At 40.4% G+C, this 27,607-nt stretch overlaps 2 protein-coding genes across 3 annotated transcripts in view; one reads left to right on the top strand and one right to left on the bottom strand.

Moving 5' to 3' along the window:
- The window catches only part of B3GAT2 (beta-1,3-glucuronyltransferase 2), a 74,690-nt gene extending 53,066 nt beyond the window's left edge, over positions 1 to 21,624 (top strand). Inside the window, exons 3-4 of the mRNA XM_059941816.1 lie at positions 21,034 to 21,182; positions 21,303 to 21,624. Coding sequence (XP_059797799.1) covers positions 21,034 to 21,182; positions 21,303 to 21,389 — 236 coding nt within the window. The 3' untranslated portion in view covers positions 21,390 to 21,624. The remainder of the gene's footprint in view (positions 1 to 21,033; positions 21,183 to 21,302) is intronic.
- A 200-nt stretch (positions 21,625 to 21,824) lies between these two features.
- Positions 21,825 to 27,607, bottom strand: part of SMAP1 (small ArfGAP 1) — a 152,627-nt gene continuing 146,844 nt past the window's right edge. For both annotated transcript variants that reach the window (XM_059941815.1, XM_059941813.1), the window contains 3 exons: positions 26,192 to 26,363; positions 24,961 to 25,268; positions 21,825 to 22,829 (listed from right to left, as the gene is read on the bottom strand). In XM_059941815.1, the coding sequence (XP_059797798.1) occupies positions 22,686 to 22,829; positions 24,961 to 25,268; positions 26,192 to 26,363 (624 nt within the window). In that variant the 3' untranslated portion in view covers positions 21,825 to 22,685. The remainder of the gene's footprint in view (positions 22,830 to 24,960; positions 25,269 to 26,191; positions 26,364 to 27,607) is intronic.

Genomic DNA, 27,607 nt, shown 5'->3' on the forward strand with positions numbered 1-27,607 from the left:
GCCCATCTATCTCCTGCCTCAATGCCACCCCTTGAGTCAGTCTGGGGGTTTGAGCTAGGATAGCACCATGCCACGAAAGGTTTGAGAATGCTTAATAAAATTATTTCCACAGAAGACACTTCCATTGGTCAAGCAAGTCTAGACCTGAGCACAGAGAGTAGTTTTGAAAATCATAACAACTGAAAAGCATCATTAACAATATAAAGACTGCCTGTATTCACTGGGAATGCAAGTTTAATCTATTTTTTTATTGTGGTAAAATATACATAAAACTTACCATTTTAACCATGTTTAAGTATACAGAGGCATCAAGTACATTCACACTGTTGTGAAGTGTTCACCACTGCCCATCTCTAGAACTTCTCCTCACAAACCAAAACTCTGTACCCACTTGTCGACTGACATAAAAAACACAAACTATAAGTTGAGAGTTATATTTTATTTGAGGACATTACTGAGGACTATAGCCCAGGAATTGACCTCTCAGATGGCTCTGAGGGACTGTCCTGAAGAGGTAAGAGAGGAGCCAGGAGATATAGGCATTTTTGCTGGAAAAAAAAAAAGTAGTCGAACATCAAAAGATTACTGCTAATCACAAAAAACACAATGCAAGTTAATGAATTTTGTGCTTTTCTGTGTATGGGAAGATGCAAGAGTCTGGGCTCGTTGAAATTATTCCCTTTAATATTTATGCATCTTAACTATCTAGGGCCAGTATCCTGTCTTTCTCCATCCTGAATTTCATCAGGGTATGTGTCAGGGCAACCGTAGTGGCTGATGGCTTCATGGCTGCAACATTTGTTGTTTACTGATTTGGCAGGTGACGTATTTTTTTTTTTGTCCCCACACTAAACAGTAACTTCCCACTCACTCCTCCAAGTCCCTGGTAACCACTGTTCTACCTTCTTATCACTATGAATTGGACAATTCTGTGTTCCTCATATAAGTGGACTTATACAGTGTTTGTCCTTTGTTGAGCCAATAGAACTACCTTCCCCTCTACAGAACCTTCGATGTTAGTATGCCTCGGTTCTTTGCCACCAACCTACTAGAAAATCATTCGTGGATATTTTTAGTATTCAGTTAATTAAACCTCCTGAATTTATCTTTTATTCTGTGGATCAAATTTTCCGTTCCTGTTCGGCATCCTGATTGTTTTCTCAGAAGATTTAGTTTTCTGTGATGGTTTATTGTTTCCAGAGTAGAGATTTAAATGAATTGTTTATAGATTAAATAAAGAACACTTCTTAGAAATAAAGAATGTTTGTTTTTTTTTTTCCCCACAAAGAACAATGGCTGCTAAAAGGCTTTTGAGAAGTTTTAAAAACTAGATGGTAATAAAGACAAAACAAAACAAAACAAAAAAAAACAGTTTACCCTGAAGCAATCATACAGCTTCAGGCAGTATTCTGGAGCAGATTAACAGACCTATTTAAAGGCCAGGCCATGCTTTTTCATTCCTATTCTGTGCTAGAGGAAAATCACCCTAAAGTATAACTGGAAGTAAGTGTGGAAAGCTGTAGTTCTGTCTGCCCCTTAGGAAGCAGGAGATTAGGAAGGAATCATTCTCATGGTCGTTAAAGAGCACAACCTGGCATGGAAGCACTCACTCTTAGAACCATGAAAATCTGTAGTTGAACGTTTGCATGAAACAGTGGCAATTTAGAAATGATAGTAAATAGATAAAGGACACATTCCTATTAGACAGCCCTTTTTTTTTTTGCTTTCTGTATCTGATTTAAGTCTAGTGAAAATGATTCTTGAAACACTACTGTTAACATATTTGTTTTTTCAGTTGAACTGTTGGCAGATGCTAAGACTGGAAGGAATAAGATTATGAAAAAATGTACTTAAGTATCAGTTTTCCATTTTTTAATAGAGATATGATTGACATATGACATTATATTATTGTCAGGTGAACAACATAATGATTTGTATTTATATATATTACAAAATGACCACCAGGATGAGTCTAGTTAACTTCCGTCACCACACATAGTTACAAATTTATTTTCTTCTTGTGATGAGAACTTTTAAGATTAAGGTGGTACTCTCTTAGCAACTTTCAAATATATGATAGAGTATTATTAACTATAGTCGTCATGCTGTACATTACCGCCTCAGGGCTTATTTTGTAACTGGAAGTTTATACCTTTTGACCACCTTTACCCATTTAGCCACCCTCCACCCCCCACTTCTGAACCACCAATGTGTTCTCTGTTTCTGTGAGTTTGATTTTGGGGTTTTTGTTTATTAGTTTTTTTAAGAATTCACATATATGAGAATCATGAGATCATATTGTATTTGTCTTTCCCAGACTTGTTACACTAAGCGTAATGCCCTCAATGTCCATCCGTGTTGTCGCAAAAAGCAAGTTTCCTTCTTTGTAGTGGTTGAATGATATTCCATTATATGTATCTACGTACACCACATCTTACAACATCTTAACTGTTGTAAATAGTGCTGCTATGAACATTGGGGTGCATGAATCTTTGTGAATTAATGTTTGCATTTTCTCGTGATAAATACCCAGAAGTGGAATTGCTAGATCATATGGTAGTTCTATTTTTAAATTTTTGAGGAAACTTCATACAATTTTCCATACTGGCTGCATCAATTTACATTCCCAGCAGCAGTGCACAAGGGTTCCCTTTTCTCCACACCCTCATCAGTACTTGTTATTTCTTGTCTTTTTGATAATAGACATTCTAACAGGTGTGAGGTGGTATCTCATTGTGGTTTTAATTTGCATTTCCCTGATGATTCGTGATACTGAACACCTATTCATGTACCTGTTGGCCATCTGTATGTATTCTTTGGAAAAATATCTATTTAGATCCTCTGCTCGTTTTAAAAATCAGATTGTTTTTTGCTTTCAGTTCTTTATATATTTTGGATATTAACCCTTTATAGGATATATGATTTGCCTTTTCATTTTGCTGATGGTTTCTTTTGCTGTGCAGAAGCTTCTTAGTTTGATGTAGTCCCACTTGTTTATTTTTTCTTTTGTTGCCTTTGCTTTTGGTGTCAGATCTAAAATATCATTGCCAAGACTGATGTCAAGGAGCTTACCACCTATGTTTATGATTACTAGGAGCTTTATGGCTTCAGGCCTTATGTTCAAATCTTTAATCAATTTTGAGTTAATTTTTGTGTATGATGTAAGAGAATGGTCCAGTTTCATTCTTTTGCCTGTGGCTGTCCATTTGGCCAGCACAATTTATTTAAGAGACTGTCCTCTTCTCATTGTATATTCTTGGCTCCTTTGTCATAAATTAATTGACCATATATGTGTGGATTTATTTCGGTGCTCTCTGATCTTTTTCATTGATCTGTGTGTCTGTTTTTATGCCAATACCATACTGTTTTGATTACTATAGCTTTGTAATATAGTTTGAAATCAGGCAGTGTAATGCCTCCTGCTTTGTTCTTCTTTCTCAAGATTGTTTTGGCTGTTTAGGGTCATGTGGTTTTATACAAAGTTTAAGATTGTTGTTCTGTTTCTGACGAAAATGCCTTTGTAATTTTGATAGGGATTGTATTGACTCTATAGATTGCTTTGGGTAGAATGGAAATTTTAACAACATTAATTCTTCTAATTCATAAGCATGAAATATCTTTCCATTTGTGTTGTTTTCAATTTCTTTCATCAATGTCTTATAGTTTTCAGGGTATATTTTACCTTCTTGGTTAAGTTTCTTTTTTTTTTTTAATTGATGTATAGTCGATTTACAATGTTGTGTTAGTTTTGGGTGTACAGCAAAGTGGTTATTATACATACATATATATCTATTATATTTTTTTAGATTCTTTTCCTGTATAGGCTATTACAAAATATTGAGTATAGTTCCCTGTGCTATACAGTAGGTCCTTGTTGGTTGTCTGTTTTATATATAGTACTGTGTATATGTTAATCCCAAACTCCTAATTTCTCCCTCCCCCTGCCCCACTTTCTTTGTTAAGTTTCTTCCTCGGTATTTTATTCTCTTTGATGCAATTGTAAATGGGATTGTTTTCTTAATTTCTACTTCTGATAGTTTGTCATTAGTATATAGAAATGCAACAGATTTCTGTGTATTGATTTTGTATCCTGCAATTTATTGAATTTGTTTATTCTAACAATTTTTTGGTGGTGTCTTTAGGGTTTTGTATATGTAATACCATGTCATCTGCAAATAGTGACAGTTTTACTTCTTCCTTTACAATTTGCATGCCTTTTATTTCTTTTTCTTGCCTGATTGCTCTGGCTAGGACTTCCAATGCTATATTGAATAAAAGTGGCAGCCTTGTCTTGTTCCTGATCTTAGAGGAAAACTTTCAACTTTTCACCATTGAGTAGGATATTAGCTGTGGGCTTGTCATATATAGCCTTTATTATGTTGAGGTACATTCTGTCTATATATACTTTGTTGAGAGTTTTTATCATAAATGGATGTTGAATTTTGTTAAAAAGCCTTTTTGGCATCTACTGTGTTGATCATATGATTTTTATCTTTCATTTTGTTAATGTGGTGGATCACACTGATTGATTTTCAGATATTGAATCATCCTTGCATCCTCAGAATAAATCCCACTAGATCATGGTGTATAATTCATTTAATGTATTGTTGAATTCAATTTGCTGATATTTTATTGAGGATTTTTGCATCTATGTTCATCAGGGATATTGGCCTATAATTTTCTTTTCTTATGGTATCCTTGTCTGGTTATGGTATCAGGGTAATATCGGCCTCATAAAATAAGTTTGGAAGTGGTCCCTCTTCTATTGTTTTTGGAAGAGCTTGAGAAGGATTGGTATTAATTCTTTGGAAATGTTTTCTAGAAGTCACCAGTGAAACTCTCTGGTCCTGGACTTTTGTTTGTTGGGAGGTGTTTGATTACTGATTCAATCTTCTACTAGAAATTGGTCTGTTCATGTTTTCTATTTCTTCATGATTCAGTTGTAGTAGATTGTATGTTTTTAGGAATTTATCCATTTCTTCTGGGTTGTCCAATTTGTTGGTGTATATCTATTCACAGTAGTCTCTTATGATCCTTTGTATTTCTGTGTTATCAGTTGTAATATCTCCTCTTTCATTTCTGATTTTATTTATTTGAGTCCTTTCTCTTTTTTTCCTTGGTGAGTCTAGCTATAAAGGTTTGTCAATTATGTTTATCTTTTCAAAAAACCAGGTCTTAGTTTCACTTGTCTTTTCTGGGGTTTTTTTGTTTTTTTAAGTCTCTGTTTCATTGATTTTTGCTTTGGTCTTTGTTATTTCCTTCCATCTACTAATTTTTGGCTTTATTTGTACTTTTTCTACTCTCTTGAGGTATAAAGTTAGATTGTTTGAGATCTTTTTAAATTTCTTGATGTAGGTATTTATATCTATGAACTTCCCTCTTAGAACTTCTTTTGCTATGTCTCGTAAGTTTTGGTATGTTGTATTTCCATTTTCATTTGTCTCAAGGTATTTTTTGATTCCTCAGCAGTTGTTCACTTTTAACCTTCATGCCCTATGTAACTGTAGCTCCTTCTTCCATGCTTATCCACATCAGAGGATTATAATGGGACTGGGGGTTTGAAAAAAGAAAGGCAGTGCCCTCATTGGTATTGGCAGAGTAAGGATCTCTGAAGAGCCTGTTCTATATAAAAGCAATGAGAATACTGCAAGAATTGTCAAAGTCAACTTTTTCAGGACTATGGAAACTAATCCAAGGTGTACATCAATCTGGAGAGTGTTTATTCGAGAAAAATGGCTATTATCTTTGTAAGAACAGTGAGCACTGCATTGTTTCAACTTTCCCTATTCCCACCCATTTTTCCCAGTGCCACGGTAGCCTTGACAATGAAGAGCCACACAGTCATGGCAACAATCAACAGCTACTGACCCTAGCATTCACTGGGAGGAAAGAACAAGGTTGGAACTCATTCAGAGCTCTGCTCTAAGAAAATTGCCATTATTTGACATAACAGTTCTCTAGAAAATTCCTTTCACAAAGCTTGTCTTTTTCTGACCTCACTCAGAGCTCATCCAGGGCAAACGGCCTTTTCTCTGGGGACATTTTTTCAAAATCAAAAAACAAACACAAAAATCCCAAAACAACAAAACCAAAAACAAACCAAAATAAACAAAAAACAGAAATAAAAACAAAATATTGATTGTTTACCATCACAGCTCCATGAGGCAGTGATTATAGTTGTGGCAAACATTAAGCTGAGCAAAACATTTAAAAGAAAAAGTTGGGGGGATATTTTATTCCATAAGAGGCTTTGAAAAGCTCTGACATATTACTGGAATTCTAGAAGGCCATGTGTATGCTTAGGTCTGTATGCATGTCCAGAGCTGTGCATGTGCTTAAGAAAAATGTTTCAAGGCCCTGAGTTCTCCTCTCTGGCTGATCAAGCCTCTGTGCAAGCAGGAAGTGGTGAAGGTTAAGGCAGAGTTGTAAGCTGCTTGGCTGAGTGTTGAACACAGGCCCAACATGCACACAGAGCCCCTTGGCAAAGACTGAGAGGCTCTTTGGTTCCAGGAATTTAAGGAAATATATGTCCAATATTTAACTGACCTGTAAGCTGAGCAGAGATTTCAGTGGCCACACAGAGCAAAGAACACAGACTTTACAGAGTTAGTTCAAGAAAGTCACAAACAGTAACAACAACAACAAGCAACAGCAACATAGAGCAACACCCCTAGTAGAGGGGTGAGAATATCTGATGTCCAGAGTTGCCACATTCTATTATGTAAAATGTTCGGTTTTCAACAAGAAGTTACAAGACATGCAAAGAAACAAGCATGGCCAATACACAAGTAATAGAAACTGTCCCTGAGAAAGTCCAGACATTGGACTTACTAGACAAAGACTTTAAAGCAGCTGTTTTAAATATATCCAATCAACCAAAGGAAACCATGTCTAAATAACTAAAGGAAAATATGAGAATGCTGTCTCATCAAATAGGGGATATAAAGAGTAAAAATTAAATTGATTAAATTTAAAAAATTAAAAAGAACCAAGTAGAAATGCCATAGTTGAAAAGTTCAATAACAGAGATGAAAAATTCCCTAGGAGGGTCAAAGAAGATTTGAGCAGACCAAAGAATCAGTGTATTCTAAAGATAGGTCAATTGGGATGATTGAGGAAGAGAAAAGAATGAAGAAAAACGAACAGAGCCTCAAAGACCTATGGGTCAAGGGTACAAATATATGCATACTACAAGTCCGAGAGAAAGAGAAGAAAGGACTAGAAAGAACATTTGAAGAAAAAATGGTCTTCCCAAATTTGTATGAAAAGCATTAATGTACACATCCAAGAAGCTTAATGGACTCTAAGTAAGATAAATTCAAATAGTACATCATAATCAAACTATTGAAAGACAATGCTGAAGAGAACCTTGACAGCAGCAAAAGTGAAATGACCTATCATGTGTATGTGATCTTCAATAAAGATTAACAGCTGATTTCTCACGGGAACCACTGAAGCCAGAAGGCAGTGGTTTGACATATTCAAAATACTGGAGGAAAACACTGTCAAACAAGAATTCTATATCTAGCAAAATTATCCCTCAAAATTGAAGGAGAAATTAAGATATTCCCAACATACACATGCCATGAAAATTCATTGCTAGCAAAGATGACCTACAAGAAATACTAAAGGGAGTCTTTTAGGCCAAAATGAAAGGACATTAGACAGTAACTCTAATCCACATGAACAAATAAAAGAACCAGTAAAAGTTACTCTATCTATAAATTCAAAAGACAGTATAAATATAATTTTTACCTGTAACTCTTTTTTCTTTCTCTGATTTAAAAGGAAGCTGCATAAAATGATAATTAGAAATCTGGGTTGAGAGACACACAATGTTTATGGATGTAATTTGTATGACAACAGAACAAAGGAGGAGGGGAAAGAATGGAGTTATGTAGGAGCAAAATTTTTGTATACTAATGAAATTAAGTTTGTACTAATCTGAAATAGATTGTTAGAGGTTAAAATACTAATTGCAATCCCCAGGGCAACCTCTAAGTAAATAACTCCAAAAACTATTGTAAAAGAATGATAGATAGCAAAATTGTACACTAGGAAATATTTAATGCAGCAGAAGATGGTAATGGAGAAATACAGGAATGAAAATATATTAGACACACAGAAAACAAATCGTAAACTGGAGGATGTAAATCTTAATTTATCAGTAATTACATTACATGTGAATGGATTAACCAATCAAAAAGCAGGTGGACAGATGGGTAGAAAAATATGATCCAGCTATATCCTATATACAAGGCAAACATTTTAGATTAAAAGACACAAGTAGGTTGAAAGCAAAGGAATGAAAGAAGACATATCTAAACAGAAACCAAAAAAAAAAAAAAAAAAATAGAGTTGGAGTGGCTATATGAATACCAGAAAAAATAGACTTTAAGACAAAAGTTGTTACCAAACACTAAAAAGGTTGTTTTATAATGATAAAAGTGTCAATAGGGACTTCCGTGGTGGCACAGTGGTTAAGAATCTGCCTGCCAATGCAGGGGACACAGGTTCGATCCCTGGTCCAGGAAGATCCCACATGCCGCAGGGCAACTAAGCCCGTGCACCACAACTACTGAGCCTGCACTCTAGAGCCTGTGAGCCACAACTGCTGAGCCCATGAGCCACAACTGCTAAAGCCCCCACACGTAGAGCCCGTGCTCCACAACAAGAGAAGCCACCGCAATGAGAAGCCCATGCACTGCAACAAAGAGTAGCCCCCGCTCGTCGCAACTAGAGAAAGCCCACACGCAGCAACGAAGATCCAACACAGCCTAAAAAAAAAAAAGGGTCAATCTATGAAGAAGATAAAACAATTATAAATGTGTACACATTTTAAAACGGAGACTCAAAATACATAAAGCTAAAACAACAGAACTGAAGGGAGAAAGAGACATTCAAAGATAATAGCTGTAAACATCAACATTCCACTTTCAGTAATAGAACAACTAGATAGAAGGTCAACTGGGATAGAAGACTTGAAAAGCACTATAAACTTACTAGACCTAAGACATCTATAGAACACGTCACCCAACAACAGCAGATTACACACTCTTTTCAAATGCACAATTGAACGTTCTCTAGGAGAGACCATAAAATAAGTATTATGTTAAGCCATAAAACAAGTCTTAATAAATTTAAAATAATTGAAAGTGTTCCAAGTATGTTCTTGGGCCACACTGGAGTGAAATTAGAAATCAATACCAGAAAGGAGTCTGTGGAACTCACAAGTATGTGGAAATTAAACAGCACACTCCTAAATACCAAGAATTCACAAGGGAAATTGGAAAATACTTTGAGATGAATGAAAATGTAAACAAACATACCAAAACCTATGGAGTGCTTACAGGAAAATTTATAGCTCCAAATGCCTCTATTAAAAAGAAGAAAGATCTCAAACCAATTACCTAATCATTTACCATAAGAAACTAGAGATAGAAGAGCAAACTAAACCCCAAATAAGGAGCAGGAAGGAAATAAAATTAGAGAAAAAATAACTGATATAGAGAATAGAAGAACAATTGAGCATATCAACGACACCAAAAGTTTGTTCCTTAAAAGCATCAACAAAATTGACAAATCTTTAGTTAGACTGCCCAGGAAATAGAAGAGAAGCCTCATATTAATACAAGATTCAGGGATGAAAACAGGAATAGACTTTTGTTTTTAATTATAAGAGAAAACCATGAAAAATTGTATGCAAACAAATCAGATAACCTTGATGACATGGACAAATTCATCAAAAGGCTATTAAAACTGACTCAAAATGAAATAGAAAATCTGAATAAGCCTATAAGAAATACACTGAATTAGTAATCAAAACTTCTCACAGAGAAAAGCCCAGTTCTAGATGGCTTCACTGGTAAATTCTACCAAACATTTAAAGAGGATTTAAGAAAAATCCTTTAAAAACACTTCCAAAAAGATAGAAGGGCAGGAACACATTTGAAGTCATTCTGTGAGGCCAGTGTTACCCTGATTCAAAAACCAGGCAGCACAAAGGAAAAAACCTATAGACTAATATCTCTTATGAATATGGATGCAAAATTCCTAAACAAAGTACTAGTAAAGTTAATCCAGCAACATATAAAAAAGAATTGTACACCATGACCAGATGGAATTTATCCCTGGAGTGTAAGGTTAGTTCATATACAAAAGTCAATAAGTCAATAATATACCATGTCAGTAGAATAAAGCACAAAAGCCACATAAATCAATAGATGCAGAAAAATCATCTGACAAAATTCAACATTCTTTCATTATCAAAACACTAGAAGATCAATACTGGGGAATGGAAAGGAACTTTCTCAACTTGATAAACAGCATCTACGAAAAACCCACAGCTAACATCATACGTAAGAGTTGAAAACTGAAAGTTTTTCCCCTCAAATGAAGAATAGGACAAGGATGACCCCTCCTGACACTTGTATTCTCCATTGTACTATAAATTACAGGGAAATTAGGTGAAAAAAATTAATACAAGGCATCCAAGTTAGAAAGTAAGAAGATCTTTTACACAGTAAAATGGTCTCTTACATAGTAAATCCTCAGAAATACACACATGTGCATGCATACACACACACACAACCAATAGTGCTATAAATGAACTTATCAAGTTTGCAGGATGCAAGATCAATATATGTACATCAGTTTTATTTCTGTACACCAGCAATGAACAATCTGAAATTTAAAAACAATTTCATTCACAACAGTCATAAATAATAAAATAGTAATAAATTTAATAGAGAAAGTATTAGACTTGTACACTGGAAACTGTAAAACATTACTGAGAGAAATTAATGAAGAACCAAATAAGTGGAGAGACACGTTACGTTCATGGATTAGAAGACTTAATGTTATGGGGAAGATTTATTAATATTACCAAAATGGCAGTGTTCCCCAAATTTATCTACAGAATCAATGCAATTCCTATCAAAATTCTGGCTGCCCTATTTGCAGAAATTTACATGGTGATCTTAAAATTCATATGGGAAAGCAAGGGATTCAATGGCCAAAATGATCTTGAAAAAGAACAAAGTTGGAATACTTACACTTGCTGATTTGAAAACTTACTATAAAGCTGAAGTAATAGACAGTGTGGTACTGCAAAAAGATAAGCATATGAGTCAATGGAATAGAATTGATTGTCCAGAAAGAAACCCTTCATTTATGGTCAAGGGTTTTTGACATGGGTGCTGCCAAGACCATTCAGTAGAGAAAGAATAGTCTTTACCAAAAATGGTGCCCAGAGTTATACCAAAAGCCACTTAATTTGTATCCTTTAAAAAAGGCATTTTTCAATAGATGAATTATATCTCAATAAAGGAGGGTAGGGAAGATTCTCACACACACACATGCCCACATGACACTCCAAAAGGCAGTGTATGCTTTGCTGGGAAGAGAGATGACAGGAGAGTCGACCACAGAAAAAATTAGAGAAGAGAGGAGAGGAGGTGTTGGACACATATCACCTCCTGTCAGGTGCATTTTCTTCACCTATTGAGATAATCAGGTGTGGGGTTTTTTTCTTTCTTTTTTAAAAGCCTCTTAATTTGGTGAATTACATTGATTGATTCTGTAAGGTTAAGCCAACACTGCAGTCACGAAATAAGCCTCACTTGGTCATGATTTGTTGTCTTTTTCATTTTTGGCTTCAATTTGTTAGAACTTTAAGAATTTTTCTGTTTGTGTTCATGCGGGTTGCTGGTCTGTAGTTTTCTTGTAATGTTTCTGTTTGATTTTGGCATCAGGGCACTACTGGCCTCAGAGAATTTGAAAAGTTTTCCCACCTTTTCTGTACTCTGGAAAAGTTATATTATTTCTTACTTAAACATTTGTTAGAAATCACCAATGAAGCTCTCTAGGCCTAGAAGATCTTTTTTTAACCTTTGTTTTTTGTTTGTTTTGGTGGGAAGATTTTAACTATAAACTTAATTTCTTTCATTGATCCAGGGCTATTCAGATTATCTAATTTTCATGAGTGAGCTTGATGGCCTGTATCTTTTAAGGAATTTGTCCATTTTTCTCTAAGTTATGAAATTTACTTCCATCAAGTTGTTCATAATATGCTTTTATTATCATTTTGATGTTTGTAGACTCTGTATTGATACTCCTCTTTCATTCCTGGTAATTTGTGTCTTCTCTTTTCCTGATAAGTGGAAGTAGATATCGATCAATTTTATTCACTCCCCACCCCCCCCCCGAAAGGACACAGTTCTGATTTCACTGATTTTCTCTACTGTTTTCTACTTCTATTTCAGTAATTTCAGATTGTATTTATCAGGACCTTTTTTCTATTCACTTTCAGCTTGTATTTACTCTTCTTTTTCTAGTGTACAAAGGTGATTAGTTCATTGAGCTGAGACCTTTCTTCTTACCTAATAAAAGTGTTTAGTGCCTGATGTCAGCATCATGGCAGCATGAGATGCTCCCTTTGTCTCTCCCTTCAATCTACAAGGTTCCCTCTGCCCAACATGCCAGGATGCCAGCGATCTCCACACATCTGTACATCTAAAGGTGGGTGGCCTGGAGCAGACAGCCAAGGCAGAGCCTGTGATCCTGACCCTGGGACTGTGGCAGGTGAGCCTGCAGCCCCAGAGAACCCGGTAGCAGCAGGGGAGGCCGTGCATACGAATCCAGATTCCTGGTGCAGCAGGGCCCTTGGCCACAGGAAACCAGGCAGCAGTGGCAGCAGAACCTGCGACCCCGTCCCCCCGCCATGGAGGCACCTGCAACTCTGGCCCCCCACCTGCAGCAGCAGCAGCAGCCCAACAACCCCTCATGTGGCAGAGGCACCCACAGCCCCAGCTCCCCCACCACCCGCTCTCTCCCCTCATGGCTGTAGAGCCCCTGACCCCAGCAACCCTGGATGAAGTGCAGGCACCCGCCATCCCAGGGCCCCAAGCTGTGGTGCCAGTGACAGCAGTGATACTGGCAACAGCAAGGCACCAGCAACCCCAGAGACACAAGCAGCAACAACAAGGGCACCAGGAGACACCTGTGGCAGGGGCAGTGGAGGGGGGAAAAGTGCTGACTCTCAAATATAGCCAGAGGCAGCCTAAGTAAGAGAACCAAAAACTTGTGCTGTAGCGCCGCCTACTGAAAAACAAAAGAAAAGCCTCTAATTTCTATCCTGTTGAATTGTTAGAATCAAGTTTTTAAAAGCTTTACCTAAATAAGAAAGGTGTTCGCTACCTGAAATGCACCAGCAAGGGAACAACTCGTCAAGTACCGTAAAAAAACCGTGGTAACTCAGTATCACAAAAAGAAAACGACAAATCTCTGGAAACCAAATTTAAAGTCACGGAATACTGCCATCTAACTGATAGAGAATTCAAAACAGCTGTCATGAGCTGTCATGTCAGTGAGTGGCAAGAAAACTCAGAAAGGCGGTTTACTGAGCTCAGGAATAAAATGAACGAAAAGAAGGAATAATTTACCAAAGAGATTGAAACTCTAAAAAGGAACGAAACAAAAATTCTGGAGCTGAAGAACCCAATAAAGGAGATGAAGAGAACACATTAGAAGGCAATGGAAACAGAGCAGATCGGATGGAAGAGAGAATTAACAAGCTCGCAGACAGAAAAATAGAAATGATACAGGTGGAAGAGGACAACTAAATCTACAAAAAAAGGAAGAAGAAATTCTACCAAAATTTTGAAGAATATTTAATACCTATGCCTCTCAAATTCTTCCCAAAAAACTTGAAGAGGAAGGAATGCTTCATAACTTAATAATAATGAAGCCAACATTACCCTGATACCAAACCAGACAAGGAAACACACAAAAAAGAAAATTACAGGCCTGTATCTCTGATGAACGTAGATGCAAAAATCCTCAACAAAATATTAGCAAACGGAATACAATACATTAAAAGGATCATACACCATGATCAAGTGGGATTTATTCCAAGGATGCAAGGAAGGTTTGACATCTGCAAATCAATTAACGTGATACACCACATTAACAAAATGAAAAATAAAAATCATATGGTCACCTCAATAGATGCAGAAAAAGCATTTGACAAAATTCAACACCCATTCATGGAAAAAACTCAGTAAAATGGGTATAGAAGGAACATATATCAACAAAATAAAGGCTATACATGACAAACCCACAGCTAACCTCATATTCAACTGTGGAAAACTGATAGCTGTCACTCTAAGATCAAGACAAGACAAGGTTGCCCACTCTCACCACTCTTATTAACATAGTATTGGAAGTCCTGGCCAGAGCAGTCAAGAGAAATATACAAAAGGCATGCAAATTGGGAAGGAAGAAGTAAAATGGTCACTATTTACAGATGACATGTAATTATACATACAGAACCCTAAAGTCTCCACCAAAAAACAGTAATAAGTAATACAGTAAAGCTGCAGGGTACAAAATTAGTGTACAGAAATCTGTTGTGTTTCCACACACTAACAACGAATTATCAGGAAGAGAAATTAAGAAATGCCATTTAGGGCTTCCCTGGTGGCGCAGTGGTTGAGAGTCTGCCTGCCAGTGCAGGGGACACGGGTTCGAGCCCTGGTCTGGGAGGATCCCACATGCCGCGGAGCAGCTGGGCCCGTGAGCCACAATTGCTGAGCCTGCGCGTCTGGAGCCTGTGCTCCGCAACGGGAGAGGCCGCGACAGTGAGAGGCCCACGCACCGTGATGAAGAGTGGCCCCCACTTGCCACAACTAGAGAAAGCCCTCGCACAGAAACGAAGACCCAACACAGCCAAAAACAAATAAATTAATTAATTTAAAAAAAAAAAAAAAAAAAAGGCCATTTATAATTTAAACAAAAAGAATAAAATACCTAGGAATAAATTTAACCAAGGAGGTGAAAGACCTGTATACTGAAAACTATAAGACATTGATGAAAGAAATCGAAGAAAATGCAAGGAAGTGGAGTTAATCCATGCTCATGGATTGGAAAAATTAACATTGTTGAAATGTCCATATCACCTAGTGCAATCTACATATTCAATGCAATCCCTATCAAAATCCCAATGACATTTTTCACAGAAATAGAACTAAAAATCCTAAAATTTATATGGATATACAAAAGACCCCGAATAGCCCCAAAAAAGTGATAAAAAAAAGAATGAAGCTGGAGGTATCACACTCCCTGATTTCAAATTATACTACAAAGCTATAGTAATCCAAACAACATAGTATTGGCAGAAAAACACACACACAGATAAATGGCATAGAATTGAGACCCCAGAAATAACCCCACATGTATATGGACAGTTAACAACAAAGGAGCAAAGAACATGCAATGGAGAAAGGATAGTCTCTTCAATAAATGGTGTTGGGAAAACTAGACAGTCACATGCAAAAGAATGAAACTAGACCATTATCTTACATCATATACAAAATTAACCCAAAATGGATTAAAGACTTGAATGTAAGATCTGAAACTACAAAACTTTTAGGTGAAACCATAGGCAGTATATTTTTTCATCGACCTTAGCAATATCTTACTGGATGTGTGTCCTCAGGCAAGGGAAACAAAAGCAAAAATAAACAATTGGGACTACATCAAACTAGAAAGCTCCTGCACAGTGAAGGAAACTATCAACAAAACCAAAAGACTACCCACCAAATGGGAGATGCTATTTGTAAATCATACATCTGATAAGGCACTAATATCCAAAATATATAAAGAACTCATACAACTCAAGAACAAAAAACCAAACATCCTGAATACTTTTCCAAAGTAGACATACAGATGGCCAACAGGCACATGAAAAGATGTTCAACATCACTAATTATTAGGGAAACGCACATCAAATCCACAGTATCACCTCATGTCCATTAGAATGGCTGCCATCAAAAGGGCAAGAAAAACAAATGCTGGAGAGGGTGTGGAGAAAGGGGAACCCTCTTACACTGTTGGTGGGAATGTAAATTGGTGCAGCCACTATGGAAAATGGTATGGAGATTCCTAAAAGAATTTAAGAATAATTAATTTTCTAGCTATTCTACTTCTGAGTATTTATCCAAGGAATATGAAAACCCTAATTTGAAAAGGTACATGCACCCTTATGTTCATTGCAGCATTATTTACAATAGGCAAGATATAGGAATAGCCTAAGTGCCCCTCAGTGGAGGAATGGATAAAGAAGATGTGGTATGTATATACAATGGACTCAGACATAAGAAAAACAAAAACAAACAAAAAAAGATGAAATCCTGCCATTTGTGAAAACATGGGATGGACCTTGAGGGCTATTATGCTAAGTGAAATAAGTCAGAGAAAGACAAATATGGTATGACTTCACTCATGTGTGGAATCTAAAAAGAAACAAATGAACCAAACCACACCAAACACACACACAGATATAGAGAACAGAGTAGTGGTTACCAGAGGGGAAAGTAGGTAGAGGGAAGGCCAAATGGGTAAAGAGGGTCAACTTTTGCTGATGAGCACACTGTAGTGTATACAGAAGTTGAAATATAATGTTGTGCACATGAAATTTATATAATTTTTTTAGTGATTCAGTTATATATTTATATATTCTTCTTTACATTCTCTTCCATTATAGGTTATTACAAGATACCGAGTATAGTTCCCTGTGCTGTACAGCACTTCCTTGTTGTTTATCTATTTTATATCTACTGCGTGTGTGTATATTTTAATCCCAAACCCCTAATTTATCCCTCCCCTCCCCTTCCCCTTTGGTAACCATAAGTTTGTTTTCTATGTCTGTGAGTCTATTTCTGTTTTGTAAGTAAGTTCATTTGTATCATGTTTTACATTCCATACATAAGTGGTATCATATGGTATTTGTCTTTGTCTGACTAACTTCACTCAATATGATAATCTCCAAGTCCATCCATGTAGCTGCAAATGGCATTATTTCATTCATTTTTATGGCTGGGTAGTATCCCATTGTGTATGTATACCACATCTTCTGTATCCATTCATCTGTTGATGGGCACTTGGGTTGCTTCCGTGTCTGGGCTATTGTAAATAGTGCTGCTGTGAACGTTGAGAGGCGTGTATCTTTTCAAATTATAGTTTTTTCCAGAAATATGCCCAGGAGTGGGATTGCTGAGTTTTCATTATGGGATTATAATTTCCTGCTTCTTTGCACATCTGGTCATTTTTGTATCTCAGGCATAAAAAATTTTATGTTGCTAGGTTCTAGAAAAAAAAATGTGTCTTGTTCTTTATATTTCATTGTATTTCTATATATAAAGTGTGTAACATATTTATTTTACATACATATATACACACACATATACTCGCGGGTGTGTATATGTGAGTATAATTATATGTTTGCGTGTTATATATGTATTTGTTTAATTTACTTTTAGCTTTTTTCTGGGATACAATTACATTACTTAGGAACATTTTGATCCTTTCCTGGCTTAAAGTGTTGGGCAAACCAGCTAAGCCTTCATTTCAGGGCTAGTTTGGCCTCACAGTAGACCAGTGGCCGTGCAGGCACTCTTCGGGGCACCACAGCTGTCGCCCACTCTGCCCTGGCCGTGGGGCACGTGGCCTGTCCCAGGCCTGAGTGGCCTCCAGGGACTGACCCATCCACCTGTTTCCTTCCAGTGGTTCCTTCCTTGAACTCAGGGAGTCTCACCAGCATCTACCCACCAGACTCAGCGGCACTGGAGGCGAGCCCTCTGCAGACAGCCGCACTCTCTGCTCTCGGGTGACGCCCCCTGAATTCCAGCTGTCTTGGCCTCCCCGAGTTCTCCATTCTATTCCCTCAGCTCAAGGAGACGGCAGAGCTGTGTGTGTCCCCCTCCCAGGGGTGGAGCCTTCAGGCGGGAAGCTGGGGCAACTGTAGGGCTCACATTTGTCTCTTCCCTTCAGAGATCTCTGTCAGCTGTGCGCCTTTTCCCCAGGGCTAGAAACTAGTTTTTCAAATGTTTTGTCTGGTTTTTCGCTATTTAAGACAGTCCTTGTTGCTTCCGCCATCTTGTCCGTAAGTAAGCGGAAATGGCCTGATGGACTTGGAGCTGCATCTGTTCATTGGTAAACATACACTGAGCCAGGCGGTCCCTCTGACTGGGAGGGACTGGGTCCCCACCACCCACCCCGTCCACCTGAAGAAGCCAGGAAATCCTGCTTTCACTGTGAATAACCAGTGTTCATTTGCACTTTTTTACACAACTGACCAGGACAGAGACTCCTACTTCCATGATTTTTATAAAGCTCCTAGTATCTCAAAGGCTTCTGAGAACATTTTTTTTTCTTTTAAATGATCCGGTTTATTTATTTATTTATTTATTTAATTAATTTATTTATTTGGTTGCACCAGGTCTTAGTTGCGGCAGGCGGGCTCCTTTAGTTGTGGCACGCCCACTCCTTAGTCGAGACACGTGGGCTCCTTAGTTGTGGCATGCATGTGGGATCTATTTCCCTGACCAGGGATTGAACCCTGGCCCCCCGCATTGGGAGCGTGGAGTCTTAACCACTGCACCACCAGGGAAGTCCCTGAGAACATCTGTAAAACTAAATTAATTTCACTGACAAAAGGGAAGGGTACATACGATACTTGGGGCGTTAAGTGCTTGGAAATGAAGAAAACTCAAGATACCTATCTTGGGTTGGAAGCAATGGTTTAGGAGCGAAAAACTCCTTGTCTAACTTCCAGGTTCACAGCAGGTCAGAGGGTTCCCCAGAAGGCAGCCCAAGGCTTGGCCTAGTTCTCGAGTGGGTCCCGGTGCTGCTGTGACCTGCTTCCCTTGAAGAGCTCACAGAGCAGGGCCTGGTGAAGACAGTGTAGAGGGGAGGCTTGGGGGGTGGGGGGAGGAGAGGTGTGTCTGAATGGCCCCCCTCCCGCTTTTGCACTAAATAGAAAACCACTTTGCCGCGGTGGTGAGCCGGCTGCCTGCCAAATCTCTCCCCAGGCTGCCAGCCTGCACCCCATTCTCCAGTGGGACCAGGAAAGGGCCTTGCAGCAAAGCGGGGTGTAGCTTCACAGCTGGCTGTCAGCTCTGCCTGAACGGTAGACTTCGCCATATAACTGCTTTAAGAGCTAGCAGGATACTCCTGAGCTACAGAAAGCAAGAAGACACTCTTAATCTGAATCCTTCAGTGGTCACGATGATGAATGTTAGTCTGAGGGAAAACGAAGGAAGTCAGATCCAAGTGGCTTCATATAATTTTCACAATGACTTCTGCGCAACTCGGATCCTGGGTTTTTTTTTTTTTATGAGAATGGGGAAATAAAATCAGTACCTTGAGGCCATGTGAGAAATATACCAGGAGCTTCGGTATGGTTAAAAAGGGCAGACTCTGAACTAGGAAAAAAAGGATGAGGCTTACTTAAAGCACATGAAAAAAACCCCAGAAATCTTTTCATCCTAAGATCTGAGTTGACCTAGTAGAAGTCACTTTTTTTGTGTTAATTTGAACCTTTGACTTCCTGTTGGGGCCCGGGGCTGTTGAAGCCACATCCGAGGAAGGCTTCAGACTTGTTAGCCAAGTGGGGTGAAACGCGGGTGGCCTGGAACTTTCCTGAGCCTCTTCCCGTCAACGCTGTTCTCCAGCCATAAGCGGTGGCTAATGCCATCTCCCCTCGTGACAGTATTTACAGTGGTATTGGCATTTATCTATCTTAGCGTCCTCTGAACAGAGCTTTGCAGTTAGTGAAGTCTTTCTGTTCACTAATTTCACATCAGACGTGAGGGGAGGGGGTGTCACGCCACCCCTGTGGGTGAGGAAACGGGGGAGTTTCAGAATCGAGAGAGGCTGGGTGACTTGGCCGGTTCTCAGCCGCAGGGACCCACGAGAAAACGGAGGTGCTGACTCCGAATTCCGCCGGGACGCGCTGCCCCGCCGGGATCGGTGGAGACCCCGGGCCAGGCCTCGGGCCAGCGCTCCGCAGCACCCGTCTCCGTGTTCGGGCTCGCTCAGCGCCTGCGGTCCCCACCTGTGTCTGCAGGCAGCTTCGTGGTGCGCTCTCCCACGGGGGCAGCGGGGTCGGGAGCGTGGGTCTGCAGTCCCGCACCTGGAGAGGTTCAGAGATGCTGGCTGTGCTCTGCTCACAGCTCCCCCGCGACTGACGGGCATCATTTGATACTAGCTTTGCTAACTATGCGTTTGCAAAAAGCAGCGTTAAGTCAGCTCAGTTAACGTAGGGAAGGGCAAAAAGTTGCTAAGAAAACGTTCCTGGAGACTGATCCCCCTAACTCTGGAAGGGTGCCTGGCTTTACAGTGTCAGCTTAGTCGTGAAGAGCAGAGGTCGGGGTGCAGACTTTCACAACAGCTAGGACAGCTGTGACAGCTGCTTCCAGAGACGGCTTGTGGAGCGCCTAATGGCTAAGCCTGTAACACAGAGTTTGTTAAACTACAGACTAAAGAGTAATGATTTTTCGTAACACCAAACCATTTAAGGAAATTGACACTCATTTGTTTCCTTGAAAAATGAACTACAAAAACCAAATTTGCCAAATGGCCTGATATCATCTCCTGCACTGATTTCCAGCCCCCCACGCCCCGCTTTTCAGATTGAATCAAATTGGAAATTTATACCAAATGACTGTATTCATTTCCCAGCTAACTGACCAGACTTGGATTCCTCCATCTTCTAACCTCCGGGTCCATCGGAGCAGCGCTGGCTTTGGTAGGAACACATGGAGATGTCAGAAGACAGGCAGGAAAGTGGGGCGGCCTGCTCCCCGGGGACAGGCAGGGCGAGTCTGTGTGCTTTTCAGGTGTATTTAGTTCTAGTTACTCCCAGAGGCCAAACGTGTGGGGTGGGGGGCGGGGGGGTGACGGCCTCTGCGACGTGCACCCTTTGTCATCAACAGGCTACGCAGTGTCCAGAAGCCACCCCCTCCACACACAGCCTCGATCAGGGCGGCAGACGTGCTCTATTGTAAAGGTGGGCTGTCCTTCTGAGACTGTGATGGTGCAGGCAACGCTCCTGTTCACCTCTGTGAACTGACCTGGCCCACGGTAGACACTGAAAATAACGGGTTTTGATGTGACCGAGATTATATAGAAAAAAGAAGTACACCAGTATTTCACTTTAAAGACTTTTTTTTTTTTTTTTAAACTTTCACAAAGGATTTGCTGTAAGCCTTCAAGTCATCTTGTCCAACCCCAAAGCTGTATTTAAGCGTCGTGGGTCCCAGCCCGGGATGCAGGAATCTGACTTTCTAAAGCAGATCACGACCGTCGAGGAACTGGAACCGAAAGCAAGTAACTGCACCAAGGTATTCATTTCACTCGTGCCGCTTGACCTTGCCGTGTGTCCCTTGAGAGCCACTCGTGCCGCTTGACCTTGCCGTGTGTCCCTCGAGAGCGTGGCTACCCGTCAGGTCTCCTCCCCGCAGGTCCTCGTGTGGCACACTCGGACAGAGAAGGTGAACCTCGCCAACGAGCCCAAGTACCACCTGGACGCGGTGACGATCGAGGTGTGACGGAGCCGCAGCGGGTGCTCTGGCGGGCGTGCGGGCTAGGGCTGCGGGCACCCGGGGGCCGTCTGCTCTGCTCTCCTCCCGACGGGCACCTGCTTACAGGGCGGTCGTGTCCGGAAGCTGAGCGCGGGTAGAGACCCCCGCTCTTGTCTCCATTTGTTCTGCATGCTCCCTGACAACCAACCCGGAGGGTCTCTGTACAGCACAGCTAATGGCACGCAGGCTAGTACCATTCTGAGGATCTTCTTACATACTGTTTTTCCCATTTGGCTTTATAATTAATTGGTAGAACTGAACAGGTTTTCAAAACAAACAAACAAACAGATGACAAGTATTCTGTCAACAACACGTTCCCAATTTGTGACTTTGCAACGTGAAGTAACTTTTGTAAGATTGGTGGCAGTATATATCATAGGAAATAAAACCCACAAAAAAAGGTCTATGGATTCATCTGTTTAATACAGGGATATGACATCTGTCAGTACTAGGCACCATAAAATGTAAACACAATTACTGTCATAAACCTGGATACACCTTCAAGGGTTGAAGTGGCTTGTTTAGTTACCCTGTTTGTTTGCATCGAGTGCAGAGAAAGGTCTCGTGTTTGCTAGCACTATGTGTACATAGGAAGAGATCCCAATTACAAGGGAGGCAGGTAAAATCTGACTTCTTCAAACATTCGTTAAACAACTAATTTTGTAGTAACATCCAGGTTTATCTTCCTTTCTCTAACCACGTTCCCGGTTAAGCACATCATAGCAACAGCACAGTGACGTGAATGACGACATAAAAGAATCTGGATACACTAGAAAACAGTGCTCAGTGATACATTGACATTCTATTTATATGATTAAACAACATTTGATCATACAGTACCTTCCTACAGGATTACTGGCTAATCTGGGGGTGGGGTTCATACTGTTAGAGGTATTACTAACAAACATGATAGCTACTTCCCTTATATGCAAACACGAGAGCTATAATTTCATCGACAGGGAAACTGATTATGCACGTTGACCGAGCAGCTTCCCAGATACTGTGTCTATGAACTCCTGGGAAATGTGAGCAAAAGCTGCCCTCGACATGAAATGGTTTCTCAACCTGCTTTTCACCACAGCAAATTTAATCCATCAGTACAGACCAACACGGTCAATCAATCAATCAATCAGATAATTCTTAATATGAACAAACGGGGAAAAAAGAAAAAAGTATTATGTACACGAATGAACAGGGGAACGCGGCTGCATCTCCGCAGGAATGTGGGGGGTGGGGGGGAGCGCGGTGGGCCGTGCTGCAGGGTCACTTCCACAGCTGTGTGCTGAGCGTCTGGCCTGACGAGCCCCCCGACCACCCTGCTGCCCCCGCCGTGGTGCCGGGGGGCTGGCTGAAGCCCACCGCGGGGCTTGCGCTGCCCAGGCTCAGGCCAGCCATCTGCTGGTTCACCTGTGAACACACAAAAGGCATCCTTCACTTTTCAGGCCTGGTTTCTTCAGCCACTGCTAGACATTTTTAATAGCCAGCCTATTTTAGTAGAAGCGGGCCTTTATTCGAAGTTGATTTACTCAGAGAGACACGGACGCTTGATAGCAACTCTAAGTATTTTTCATCCATGTGAAGAGCTGTCTGAGCCCTGGGGTAAAAGCAGACGACCACACGATGCTTTCTCCACAGAAAGCAAATAGCTACCGTGTTCCCTTCTTGGTTGCTATTTCCTTCCGCTTTTCAGCCCTGTCTATAAAGTGGTCTCAAATCATTTTATATTTATTCATTTTCTGGACTCAATTTCTTGTCCCCCAAAGATTAACCACTGGAAAAAGTACCAAAGCAATCTATGGATTCACATCTGGATGTGCTATGAGTCTGCTATTCGAACTTTCAACTATAATAGCATATACTTTCAACTATATACTTTCTAGGATATACTTTCAACTATAGTTTAACTACTAAGGACTAAGGAAATGTTTGAAAGTAAACTACTCCAAAATTATGAATTGTATATGATGGCAATTGTTCTGCCTTTATTCAGGTCTTAAATAGCTCTGTATACTTTCTAAATATTAAACAAGGTCATAAAACATATTTTTCTTTTGCTATAGCCAACCATATAAACGCCTATTATATGACAAAAGGTGTAAGATTACATGTGCTTTTCTTCCAGACCGGAGTCGTGTGTACATAAGCCTCCTAACCCTCCCCTGTGGTGCTCTCACTTCTAAGACTGATGGTAAATGAAGGAAAGGCAAGGAGATTTACCACTAAGTAGAGTGGATTCAAAACCTATGCTCAGGGTTGGATTGTATTAGTAAAGTTCAACCGTTTGCAGTTCTTAGTTCTTCAGAAACCCTAATACTAACCACATCACTGAGGAGGCACAGTGTCTGGAGGGGCAGGTCACTCCTTCCTAGGTACTAAAGGACGTTTAGTACCTGTCATGGCCAGCAGACCCCACCAAGAGAGAGCTGGAGAAGAGCACCCGCTTCGGCGTGCCGGGAAGTAAGGTGGGGTAAGTCCTTCCGGGTTCAGCAGGCACCCTAACCTGAGCTGGGTCTGCTTCACCATTCCGGCTGCACAAAAGCCATTACTGACATTTGGCACTTACAATTTTTGAGATTCCCAGAGTGCACAGACCAATGTCATATAGATATTCCTTGAAATAGTGATAGTAAAAAATAACTTGGGACATTCATGGGATATACAGTGATTTTGCTAATGTCGGTGAGAAACTGCTATATACTATTCCCTGAATGCTGACGAGAACAGAAGTCAAGGGCATCAAACTACCAGAGGAACAGCAAATAAGGAAGTGTACAAGGAAGAAGAGTGGGACCACGAACCTACGTCTGAGGCCTCTGTCTGTGAAGCCAGAGGAAAGTCAGAATGGATTTGAAAGAGGTAATACTAAAATGTCATCTCCTGGCTCTAAACTAACTTAGGCGGAAATAGGATTTTGTAATATGAGGGGATGTAGGAAACAAATAGGGACTGGTTCGTATCTTACGGGAATTCTTGAACTAGTGTATATTCTTTTTAAACATAAATGTGACTATAAGTAAGAAGAAAATACAACTTTACAAATGTATTTGAACAAAAAGATTTTTTATAAATCCATGCACAGCCTAGATCTCTCAAAAACAGTGCTTTGAGGATATGAGGCTGGATTTTTTTCTAATTTGTGAAAGTTTCCAAGAACCCCCAAAATTATTAGTGAAAATAGGTTGGTCTAAAAGTGATCTATACAAACAACCCACCAGGGGGCTGGGTTTAAAGCTTGGTGCTAATTTCAAAAGATGCCCAAGATGATTTCTAGCTGTGACAAACAAATGAGGGACATTCACCATTACAGCTGTGTTATAATCAGAAATGAAAAAGTGCTTAACATTCTCTACAGAATATTCTAAATACAGGAACAATGACGGCTCATTTGTCTATTTGATTAGACAGTTTTTACCTTTTATAACATTATCCCTACTCAGTTCTTTCTGCCAGATTGTTAGATTTAAAAACAAATAAAACCATTTAGAAAAAAAGATCTGGTTTCTCTGATTTTGGAGAAGTTGGAGAGAAAGGACCCTACCTGGGAGAGGTTCCAGGGGGGCTGCTGAGCTGGCGGCAGGCCAAACTTACTCTGGGCTGCACCCACGTGTCCCACCATCCCTCCTGGGGGGCCGACCACACTCTGCGGAAGTGGCATCACCCCAGTCTGTGCGTTTCCCATGAAGCCGTTGGGCAGGGGCACGCCCACCATCACGCCCGCGCTCGGCCCCATCACGCTTCCCGCGAGGCCGGGAGCTGCAGGCACAGGCCCGCCCATGGACGGGAAGCCTTGAAATGCAGCCGGTGCTTGTGAGGGAAACGGTATATTTGTGGGTCCCATGAACACACCTGCAGCAGAAGAAGCAAGCAGAGAAAACAAATGAAGAGAACAGGGTTACCGCATGCCGCTGCGCTCACCTCTGTCAGCACAGAAACAGGAAGACCACCTTCCTGAACTACCCACGGCGAAAACCTGAATTCCGGTCTGGCGGCTCCTGTTGCTCAGACCAGCTCACACTACCCCCTCAGAGCCGGCTACCTCCAGGAAGCAGACAAATCAGTCACGAGCCTGAGCAGGTCTAATTAGGATAAAGCAATCTTGTGCAACAGCTACATAAAATACCCATTGTGAAGACCAGACTATATTACCGTGAGACTGTGTGTTTCTGCTGATTTGCACCACTGGTCTCTCATTACCAAGTAAACAAGTCAGAGTGGACTGTCTCTGGTTTTAATGGAAGCAGCTGAGACGTCATATAATTTCAGCTCTTATGTGAAATACAGCCCATTATTTTAGAGGAAATGAGAGATTAAAACTGTGCAAACACAAATCTTTATCGTGCTAGTATTTCTTTTTGACTATATTAAAAAAGAAAACCTCAAAGCTTTTTTTGATTTCATGTGATATTTCAGACTTACTGTTTACCTGCAGAAAGAATACCATACTGTACAGAGTTATAAACTTCACGCAAATCAAATTTAAATAACTCTTCAAAGATAATCCTTGTCCTATAAGGCTTGTGAAACAATATTAAGTGACATGGGACCAGCTTGTTAATCCTAAATGAATAAAGTTTTGTGCATCCTGTATATGCTTTCTAATCCGAATGCTTCTTTCATTTCAGTTTTGTAGTTGTGTAAACCGCAACAACAAAAGCACTCATCACACAGGAAAAACAAGGAAGAAATATAATTGACATTACATAAGCACAAAGGATACACTTCTAGTGATGCCACTGCAGTTCACTGAGAGCAGACTTCAAATGCGTTACCAGGAGCGCTGTGCTGCTGGATGGTCCCTGTGCCGTACAGAGATAAGATGGAGTCCCTGGAGAGCTGTTTCTTGGCCACCTCTTCTGACTTGGTAGCTTGCTCAGTGAACAGATCCAGATCCCCAGATGTCACTGTAGACAGAGCGGCAGCTGCTGGTACAGAGGACGTCCCCTGAGACAGATACCAAAACAAGCTGTCGAATTCTGCATACTAAAACACACCTCATCCACTCCTTGAAATCCAAATGAAGTTGTGAAATTAGAAACTAAACAACTGTAGAAGGTAACATGGTGACACTAAAGGGAATCACTGACAAGCCCATGCAAAACCTACATGCAGGAGAGAGGAACATTTCCTGTTTTGAATTTGTTAACGTACAAGGAGTCGATAGAACCTCTCTGATGCTGAGTTCTGCCCATCACATCCTGACCACAGTGGCTTCAACAACAGGCATGTGGTGCTGCCTGAGGACCAGCATTCCCGGGAGATGCTCGCACATCTCCTGCAGCAATCACTGCTGCCAAGAACTGGTATCCCTTGGAATGAAGAACATTTCTACAACTACAGCAGACGGCAAGAGGGGCCTGCAATGGCTGATTTTGTCTTCTTTGGGCAGGCAAAGAAAAGGTTTTGTTTTTCAAAAGCGACATCATGATATTTTTATGAACCTAATCTAACGCATTTTAACCGCAACATTAGAATGCTTCCAGTCTACCCAGATATGAGGTCCGGCAAAACTGCGACCACCTGCACTCTCCCCTACACCTTGCATCCCGCTTGTGGACAGGGGCAAGCACACGAATACAGATAAGCATGTGGATACTGTGATACAAAACAAAAACTTCACTCCATCTCCTGTATCTTGCACACAGTACTACACAGTCACAACTGACGCCCCACTTTAATGATCTCTGCGGTCACTAAATATTCAGTCACATTTGCGTATAGGGAATTGACTTAGATGTGAAGAGTTTCAAAGAAGTCTATGAAGACTAGTAAGAACTGGATAAGAGTCTTCTCAAACTACAGAACGAGGTGAGCAGCAAGTAGAAGTTAAATCATAGTGTACATGATTTGGCTTGAATTCTTAAAAAATCAAACATTCAATGCCTTGGCTAAAAAACCTTTCAATAAATTGGCATCCAAGCATTATGCTCACAGACTAACTTAAGCAGAACAATATTTTGAATCTATTATGACATTAAGCAAGAATTTTAAGACAGGAGAAAAAGCCACATAATTCTGCAAAAGATCTGAAATGTGTAAGAAACCGGACATGATGGAATTCAAGTACAACAGTGGGCCTGAATCAAATATACGTGACGTGCCAATGAAGCGGCGGAAGGCGGAGGCCCAGCGCGCGGGCCCTGCAGCCGCCTGCAGGCTCGCCACAGTGCCCTTGGGCCTGTCGCTCC

The sequence above is a fragment of the Balaenoptera ricei genome, chromosome 12 (genome assembly GCF_028023285.1).
Source record: "Balaenoptera ricei isolate mBalRic1 chromosome 12, mBalRic1.hap2, whole genome shotgun sequence".
Classification (NCBI taxonomy): Eukaryota; Metazoa; Chordata; class Mammalia; order Artiodactyla; family Balaenopteridae; genus Balaenoptera; species Balaenoptera ricei.